Source organism: Tachysurus vachellii, chromosome 13, assembly GCF_030014155.1.
Source record: "Tachysurus vachellii isolate PV-2020 chromosome 13, HZAU_Pvac_v1, whole genome shotgun sequence".
Classification (NCBI taxonomy): domain Eukaryota; kingdom Metazoa; phylum Chordata; class Actinopteri; order Siluriformes; family Bagridae; genus Tachysurus; species Tachysurus vachellii.
In genome coordinates, this window is record NC_083472.1 from 17,003,043 (window position 1) to 17,013,098 (window position 10,056).

The 10,056-nt window shown below is 37.4% G+C and overlaps 1 protein-coding gene across 1 annotated transcript; it reads left to right on the forward strand.

The window, feature by feature from the left end:
- The first annotated feature begins 3,132 nt into the window (after positions 1 to 3,132).
- On the forward strand, positions 3,133 to 9,826 carry LOC132856153 (solute carrier family 25 member 53-like). Its single transcript, XM_060885608.1, has 2 exons — positions 3,133 to 3,249; positions 8,106 to 9,826. Exon 2 carries the CDS (start codon positions 8,108 to 8,110, stop codon positions 9,002 to 9,004), a length of 897 nt encoding a protein of 298 aa, XP_060741591.1. The 5' UTR covers positions 3,133 to 3,249; positions 8,106 to 8,107; the 3' UTR covers positions 9,005 to 9,826.
- The last annotated feature ends 230 nt before the right edge of the window (positions 9,827 to 10,056 follow it).

Sequence of the window (10,056 nt, forward strand, 5' to 3'; positions counted from 1 at the left end):
CTTTGAACAATAAACATTGTCACAAAACAGCTTTACAGTAAATTTTAATGTTATTTCTAATGAGTAAGTCAGAGTTGACAATAGCCAGGAAAAGATCACTTGGAAGATATGAGGAGGATCCTTGAAAGGAACCAGACTCCTCTGGGCCATATTAGTGTGACAATAAATAACTTCTCTTCTATAACTATATATAAAGTACTCTTCTCTAAAGTGTAGTTGCAGGGTCTAAAGTCTAGAATCAGACAAAAATGTCCATCTTTTTCCTGAGTTAGCAAAAAAAATAATTTCTGTTTGACGTGCTAGATGGGCTCCTAAGTGGAGGATCTCAGTGATCCCATGGTTCCTTATGGTTGTCTTGCACCCACTAGTTAGGCTTGACTGTGCCAGCATAGCTGCCGATGGCCCTTGAGCAAGTTGTTCCAGACCCAAGTGTCCTACTGCCAGGAGTACAGTTTAAATCAGCTTCTTTATCGAGGAAGCAGTGAGTGCCAGCTGGAGATCCAATGCACAGCAATATCAAAAGCCAAAATATCATTCAAGCACTTGTGCTTACTTCTTGAGCAGTGTGCATCTGTCTGGTGAACACACCAAGGAGGAGATTCGAGCATCAGAGTCCATATGTGCAAGAGTGAATCTTACATTATAATGCTTTACTTTTTTCAGCTGAGCTGTGAATATTATGGGAACCACTGCTTTAGTTGTTTACCACAAGAACACTATTTCAAAGGAAACCTTTCAGAAAATGCAGTGAGGAAGAAAACACATGATACTTGGGATCATACAGGTAAGGCGAGGGGCAAAAGTGCTCTGTTTGCCATTCTCAAATATTCCTCTGAAAAACCCACGTAGTGACAAGCTTTTATGCACATAGCTCAATGCACAGCATGGATGAGGCGAGAAGAATAAACTGAATGTCAGCCATTAAGGATGTTTATAATGTCATAAAATCACCACATGACTGACAAAAGTCTTAAAATGTGTGCATGCTTGCATTAAAAGGTATCCATGTATTGAAACATACTGAAACACTGCCTCTTGCACAAAGTGTTGAGGTGTTTTCTGTACTGTTTATACTGCTTAGGGGTGCAGGGAGTCTGTAATCTATCCCAAAGGGACAAAACAGGGGATACACTGAACAGGATGGCAAGGTACAATCACACACTACAGTTAATATAGCAATTTCATGCTTACAATGCATGTCTTTAGACTAGGGGAACCACCATTTGAACCACAAGGAAAAATGCAAACTCCATACACAGGAATAGTCAGGAATCAAACCCCCACACATATGGATGTGAAAGGCTGAAAAGTAGGTGGCTACAGTATTCCCCTTATTCTGTTGTAATTCAACTGAAAACCAAACTGATCCATGTGTTTTCCTTCATTACTTTGCAGGATGTTATGTATGCCAAATTCGTTTAATTGCAAGCAAATGAACATTAAAAACCTGAGCTCAGTTTTTAACATTGTTTATTATATTAAAAAAGTATTTTTAAATAAAAATGACAAAGTAGAAGGTTATTAGCATTCATTTCAATGACCCTGTTATTTATTGTCTTCCTAACTAAAAGTAGGAGTCCAGACTCTGACATGTATGTTTGTAACACTCATTTCTCTTCATCTGACATTTGGATTCGTACCTCTGTTAGTTTAAGTAAATAAATCATTCTGCCATGGTGAGACACAAAATGATTAAGGTTTGATTAGCTCAGTATGAAAATGGCTGGTAGTAACAGACCTGAAAGTCAGTATTCACAAGCTTTTCAACATTAACGTTGTCATTTATGTGATTTCTTCACATTCAAATTCCTGACAGCTGGGACAACTGGTGACCTTTTCTGCTCAAAATATTACATTAGGATGCCTGCATTTAAAGTCTTAAGGGGAAGAATTCATAAATATATTTCTTGAGATCTTAATGTATTGTGTTCTCATTAGCACTGTCATGATTAACTCTTTCGTCTACATGATCCCTGCATGATTTTATGCATTATGCTGCTGCCATGTGAATAGCTGATTGAATATATGCATGAGTGTACAGGTGATAAATTGGGGCGAGGATATGCCACTGCCAACGAGAAGGATGCTTTATCTATGCATGGTTTTAGCAAATGGATGTCGGCACATGAGGGGAGGTTACAGAAACATACATCAGGGTTTTTTTTTTGTTTTGTTTTTATTCTTTTAACCTCACAAACTTCAACCTAGTTTTTTCATTGTTTCTGACCTGGGTTTCTGAGTACCTACATTTCCTTGAGAAAGTTATTATAATGATAATAATTATTATGTGGGCGATACTGTAAATTTTGGTATCGATCTGATACCAAGTAAATAACAAGGCAGATACTAATAGCAATACAGTTAATTTTTTTCTTTTAAAAGCAGCCATTCAAACCTAATGTACTTTCCTGCATAGTGAGAGCAGTTTGTCATTATTTATAGGTGAACTTCATTATCATTAATATGCTGAAGCTGACACAATAATATCACAAAATAAAATATCCTTTTCATTACCCTTCTCTGGCTTTTTTTAAATAAACAAAGTGCACACTAATTGTTTCTGAAAAAAAAAAAAGTAAAAGTGCAATGGCGAAGGTCACCCAGGTGAAATAACACAATAACTAGCCTAAATATAGGAATTGTAATGTATTCAGCATTTTTTTAAATTGTAGTTAAAACTAATTTATTTAGACACTGGCTAAATATGTATGAATGTATTTATTTTTAAACGTCTGCTAAAAAAACTATAATAACTAACTCATTTCACTTTAAAAATGAACATGAACTAATGCTGCAAATCATTAGTTCGTGGTGTTGCCACAGTATTGAACAGACCTGCTACACACAATAAAACAGTTTGCAATGTTTTTATTTACAGCAGTAAGTCACGTGATGTCAGGACCACGAATGGAGGAGCAACGTGTACCGTGCAAACGAGACGTAAAAGCAGCGATATGTAGAAATCGATCTTTTACATACATCAACATCGAAAGTATCGATGATTTCAGATCGACACCCCACCACACGCCCAGGGGCGTCACACGGCGCCTTATGATTGGCTTGCTGCTGATGCTGGGGGATGTGTGCAGCTGTTACACAACCTTATTATGAAGTAGAAGGAAGGAGATGCTCGTACGGTACAGAGAGAGACGACAGATATATAAAGTGCACCCTGTTATTTAATCCGGGTGCATAAAATCCGAAAGAATCTCCACCCTTCTGTTCCGTCCACCACCTAGTTCTTTAACGGTAAGAATATTATGGTAAATGTTCCTGTCTCTGCCTTCTATATGCTGGTTTAAAAAATAATATGATCTACTGCACTTTGTGATTCTCTAGTAGAACAAAAAAAACGTTCATTTGCGTTATGCTACTTTATCACTAAATTGATTTTAAACCTCCTGTTTTTCAGGGAGCCTATTGGGGTATATAGTTTGTTTATATTTATGTATTTATTTATTTTGAATACTGAAGGGTTCTTTACTTTAAATTAAAGTACAATGATTAAAATGATCATTTTAAATGATCACACAAACTCACAAAATTAAAAAAAATTGTGATTTTGGGTTGTTCCACCTCACTCACACTTGTAGAAATCTCTTAAAAATAAAGCAACACTAAAATGACAGTTATTTACATGAAATCTCTTGTTAAAAGCATTATTTTTTATAATAAATTAAAAATAAATAACCAAACCCACACTGTATATGCAACCCTGTTACATTTACATCATTTAGCAGACACATTTATACAGAGCAACGTAAATTATCTCATTTTATACCACTGAGTAATTGAGGGTTTAAGGGCATTGCTCTGGGGCCCAGCAGTGGCAAATTGGGGGACTTGGGATTCAAACTCACAACCTTCCAATTGGTAGCTTAACACCTTAACCACTAGGCTACCACATCCTGTGTTAACAAAATTATTTCCCTTATTTAAACATTAAGGTATAATCAGGAAGTTGCAGCTTGGTCATATTTGTAGCAAGGCCAAGACAAGTTCATTCTACTTGAACTTCACAAAAGACTTACACAAAAGACTGAAACTGGCTGCATGTAGCGGATTAATCATTTGAGTATTCAACCATGGTCACTCAGATTCTTATACTTTATCATCTCTCTTGCTTCTTGCCCATCTTTAAGAACTGAAGTGTGTGTGTGTGTTTTCTGAATGATGACATTTTTATCTGAGAATGAGAAATGTTTTCTCATATTTGTTGTTTTACCATCTGCCACATTTCTGGGTCACATATCTACTGCTGGCAGACAGGAAATCCTATATTCTAAACAAGAATATGCTGAGTAAAATTTGTTACACAGAAACTACAGCAACTGAGAGTCATTCATATTCACATTCACATAGTCTTATCTAGAAGTCCTTCAATGGGGAGTGCTGCAAATGCGCAAACTTTCTACTTTCCAGCCACTAAAGTGCCTTGAGAAATGTTTCTTACATCCAGTGGGGTACAACTGACAGAAACAAAACAAAAATAAAAATGAAACAAAAGAAAAATGAGTAAAACAGCATAGATAGAACTTGTTGATGTTTATAACTCACTCCTATAGTATAAACAACATACTTTACCTATTAAAAAGCACTTTTTCCAGCAGACCCCTGAAACAGCCTGTCCATTAATACATTCTTGATTTGTTTGGATTTCACTGAGATTTTGAGCTACATAAGCAGTTCAGAGATACAAGCAGTAGATTTTGGATCCTCATACCAATAAGCCACACTGCACACTGGTGTACTGAACTCAGGTGGACCAACCACCTTAAACCAACCACTTAAAACTAGTGCTTGAATATGTATGAGATGAACAACCAGATTTCTCCATTGTGTATTTTTCAAAAGTCAGCTATGGCAAATGTAAAGGATGTAACAGGAAAGTGTAAAAGGATGTATGATGCTTCTCTGTAGTCATACTCAGAACAAAATGCATGAACCATGTAGGAACCAACAGATTTAGTACCTATTTTAAGATGAAACGAACTCTTGATTGCTCCCTGGTCTGTTACCTCTTGTCATGTGGGGATTGTATGAGATGTATTGAAAATGTACAATATATGAAAACCAGGAGGCATCAATGCATACTGTGAGTTCTTACTGAAAATGACATCATATATTCTGAAGCCTCTCAGCTCACAAAAAATGTCAGATGAGTTTCAGCCAGTTTCTTCTACAAATGTAAGTAGCTTGTTATTGTTGTAACTCTCAATTAATAAGCAATTTTTTATTTTTTTTAATGTCCTATATGCAGTTTGTCTTATGACTTCTTAATTAACAATTTAAAAAATGAACAATTTAAACAAATATACTAGCTAGCCTACAATCCATGACAGAAACACAGATAAATCAACTAACAAATTTTAAAAAAGAATTGCATACACTGGCACTTTGCATCTCATACACTGGCAAGACTGGAAAGTTTGGAAATACCAAGATATTATTTTAGATTTATTCATTCATTCATTCATTTTCTACCGCTTATCCGAACTACCTCGGGTCACGGGGAGCCTGTGCCTATCTCAGGCGTCATCGGGCATCAAGGCAGGATACACCCTGGACGGAGTGCCAACCCATCGCAGGGCACACACACACTCACGCATTCACACACTAGGGACAATTTTCCAGAGATGCCAATCAACCTACCATGCATGTCTTTGGACCGGGGGAGGAAACCGGAGTACCCGGAGGAAACCCCCGAGGCACGGGAAGAACATGCAAACTCCACACACACAAGGCGGAGGCGGGAATCGAACCCCCAACCCTGGAGGTGTGAGGCGAACGTGCTAACCAATAAGCCACCGTGCCCCCTTATTTTATATTTACACAAATATAAATGAATGAAATGAAATACCAAAACACAAAAAAAAACAATTTAATCAGCAAGCCAACCATCTAAAAACTTCAAAGACCTTTTACAAAACTATTCAATCAGAAAAAAAGACGTAGTGGAAGGTTCAACTGTATGGCTCAATCTGTCCAATAAGACAAGTACTTTCAAGTGTCCTCCTTCTGAAACAGATGCCTCACTGCTCCTGAATTGGCTGAATCGTTACATAAAACAAGAGACAAATCATTGGGCATAGACACAGCACATAAGAGACTCAGATCAGCTGGTCTCATCAGCAGAGTTGCCAAGAAAAAAACCCTACTGATGTTGGCAAATCAGAATAAAAGTTTGCAGTAGGCCAAGATGCACAGACAGTGGGCTTTAGATGAATGCAACCAAGTCCTGTGGACTGAACCCCATCAAGCTGGTGTGGCAAAAGCTGGATGAGAGGTCAGGAGCGCTGCCTAGCCAGCACAGCAGACCATTGAGGAGTGCTGCAGAAGGTCTTAGAGGATATCACACCTGAATATCTGCAGAAACTGATGATTTTTAATTAAACCCTTTTTACAACCCAAATTTAAAAAAACGTCCCAACATTTCTGGAATTCGGTTGTAGCTAATACAGCAGAGTAAAACAGAGTGCAAATAGAAATTTTACTTATAATCAATATAGAATGTATGCAAATGTATGCTCTTGTATTGTATGATTATAGTAAACATAATACATACAGGTGCATCTCAATAAATTAGAATGTTATGGAAAAGTCCATTTATTTCAGTAATTCAACTAAAATAGTGAAACTCGTGCATTGTATAATTTTGTAATGTAAGACTTGGATGCACCTGCTCAGCCATAGAAACCCATACTTTGAAGCTCTCTGTGCACAGTTTTTGAACTAATTCTGCTCTCTGATTTTACATGGCCTACCTCTTCGTAGCTGAGTAGCTGTTGCTCCTAATTGTTTCCACTAAATAACACTAAAATTTGACCATGGAATATTTAGTAGTGAGGAAATTTAGACTGCACAGGTGACAACCTATCACGATACCACACTTGAATTCACTGAGCTCCTGAGAGCGACCCATTCTTTCACAAATGTTTGTAGAAGCAGTCTGCATACCTAGGTGCTTCATTTTATACACTTGTGGCCATGGAACTGATTGGAACACCTGAATTCAAAGATTTGGAGGGGTGTCCCAAAACCTTTTAGCAATATAGTGTATGTTTTGAGATGTCTTGAGATGTTATGAGATGAGGTTTGAGATAACTGAGTGATTGTCTCTGTAGCTGCAGTCCAGGTTGGTAACAGTAGGTAAGTAATATTTTCAGATGTTTCAGCACTTTCTTGATTGATATTTTGCACACAAAATAAATCTTTCAAGGCATAAAATGAACTCACAGAAAGTGCCATATTTTTTGTTACTGCTGAAGCAGAGGTACACAAGGCACTTGGGCTCTCTAACCAAGAGTTCTTAAATGATTCTTTTGTAATTTGCTGCTCTCCTCATTACATATTTTTAGCATGCAAATTGTGATTCATTTCAGAAATTGAGTTGAGTTCTTTTGAAGGTGACTCAACATGATGATGATTATGTGGAAGAAATGATCAAAAATAAAATACATTTTCTTTAAATGGTAATAAAACTATCCAGATAAATAGTAATGTTGCTATTTTGTTTGTACAGGTGCAGTGCAGGGTTGATGCTGATTAACCTACTATATTTGCTAAAACACTTCAGAAATGACAAAATCAATTGTGTTTTCGCCCCCTTGTGAAATTGAGCATAGACTGTGTGTTTTTATTGCTTATTGAATGGCCCTTCTACCCTGCTGTGGTAATTACATACATCTTAAAAAATTCACACACCCCTGACATTAGGAAGGCACCTTAGCATACAGTATGAATGTTCTGGGGTACTCTTCCACTTGGTTCTCTCATGTTCTCTTTGTATTATTGGACACCTTCATGACCATCTATGTTTGCATGGTGACATGGTTACAAACTTCTTTTATTTATATATGATGGAAACCAGTATGTTTTTCTCGTATTCAATCAGCTGAATTTAACACAAATGAACTTTAATCAACTGTGCATAATTTTCTTAAACCTGAAAAGCCTTTTCAAAAGATAGGAAATAAGAAATACCTGCAAGGATCTGAACATTTTTTTAATTTTCCATTGCTAAGTAATGAACTCAAGTGACAACAATATATTGATGTTTTACTAAGTAGGCATAATTATTTTATCTAGTTTCTTTCTGTCCCTAGCAATGTGCTGTTCACCAAAAAGAGATATGCAGCAAAATCCTGCAGACAGAAGTGGAAAGCATGATGTCTCAGAGCGGGGTATCTTTTTCCAGAGTTATATGAATGGTGGAATGTCCAGCCTCGTCTGCACTGTCATCACTTTCCCCGTGTACAAAACTGTGTTTCGGCAGCAGCTGCACAGCACTCTGATCCGTGAGGCTGTGGTGCAGCTATATAAGGAAGGAATGCTAAAGCTTTATCGAGGAGTAGTGCCACCCTTGCTGATGAAGACTCTTCAGGGAACCATCATCTTTGGCTTCCAGAACACCCTCCTGCAGCAGTTATCCCCCTGGGCTGAATCATATTTTCCCCGAGCAATGCATCCTGCCCTGGCCGGGCTCGGGACAGGGGTAGTGGAGTGTTTGTTGTTTACTCCCTTTGAGCGTGTACAGAGTGTCCTACAAAACAGTAGTAATGACCGCAGCCTTCCCACTCTTAGCAAAATTGTCAGTCGGATGCGGTCAGAAACTTTAACAAATGGGTGGTACCGAGCTTTTTTACCCACTCTTACTCGCAACGCAATAGGAAGCAGTCTTTATTTTGGCCTTAAGGATCCGTTATCCAGAGTGTTACGTGAGAAAGATTGTCCCCCCATTGCATCATCTTTTGTGTCAGGGATGGTCAGCTCTCTTATGATAAGCTTGCCCTTGTATCCACTGTCAGTGTTGGTGGCCAACATGCAGGCCCAGGTTGGGGGTGACAACCTGGGTGTGAGAGCTAGCTGGCATCAGCTGTGGCAGAAACGACAGCGAAGTCTAGTATTGTTTTACCGTGGAGGATCGCTGGTCATCTTGCGCTCCTGCATAACCTGGGGTATCACCACTGCCATTAACGACCAGCTGACAAAACGCTCAGGCTGAGGAACACGTCTGAATTTCGCTCCTAAATGAGTAATATTGTTAGCATTGAATTAGCAAATCCACAAAATGTTTCCAGTTGATTAATTTAAAATGTTTTTTGTTGTTGATTTTATGTGTGTGAATAATTTCCTTTCACTCTACAATCTGGGTAACACTTGACCTGTGACCTGTAACACTTGACCAGTCACACTTGACAGGTGACCTGGCCACTCAATAACCACACTCATTCAAAATGAATAATAAAAAAATGAACATACTTTTCTTCTTCACATGATCCTTAGGAAATTTGGATGTAACTTGGATGAACTTGTGGAATACTTTGCAAGCATGAAGTATTAAATTAATTCACATATTATGCATTACAGTATTTTGATGATGTGTGGTTTAGTGGGACAAGAAATACTGAGGTTTTCTTCTCTACAGAGATTTTTAATTAATCTTTTACTTTATTTTTCTAAAACATTTACATTAGCTGTTGTGAAAGACACATTACTTGTTTTTAATATGCATTTTAACTTTGGTTTATATACATATTTTTAAAATTATATTATTGTGGGGCCTAATTAGTCCTGTTTATTTACTCATTCTGACAAGAATCTAAACAATTCATTCTGACTTCCTGAGTATCTTGAGTGAGTTAACGGTATTGCTTAACCACCAGTTTACAGTGCATTGCCTAAACATGCTCAGGTTTTAGTGATGTTACAAGGTAAAGTAAATTGTTAAACAGTGTCTGAAAATGCAATCTGCCTTTTTGTGTACAGTATTTCATGTAGATTACATAATTCATTAATCACCTGTAGGTATTAATCTCAGGGTTACAAGCTAAGTAACAAAATTTACATTATACTTTACTTAGATGAAGCAGAATCTCTTATGCCATCAAGTGAATTGTGAATGTAACCTCATACACTATTACTCTAAATATAATCAAATAAATTTTTATCAGCCTTGCCTTGGCTTTGGATCACCATTCTTTTTGAATGAATACCCACCTAACGCTCAACTGACTGGATTTCATTTGCTCACTTCTTCTCATTCTTGCTCAAAAA

Bases quoted from the DNA above. Each gene is read 5' to 3' on its own strand.
- LOC132856153 (XM_060885608.1), top strand. From the start codon at position 8,108: ATGTGCTGTTCACCAAAAAGAGATATGCAGCAAAATCCTGCAGACAGA.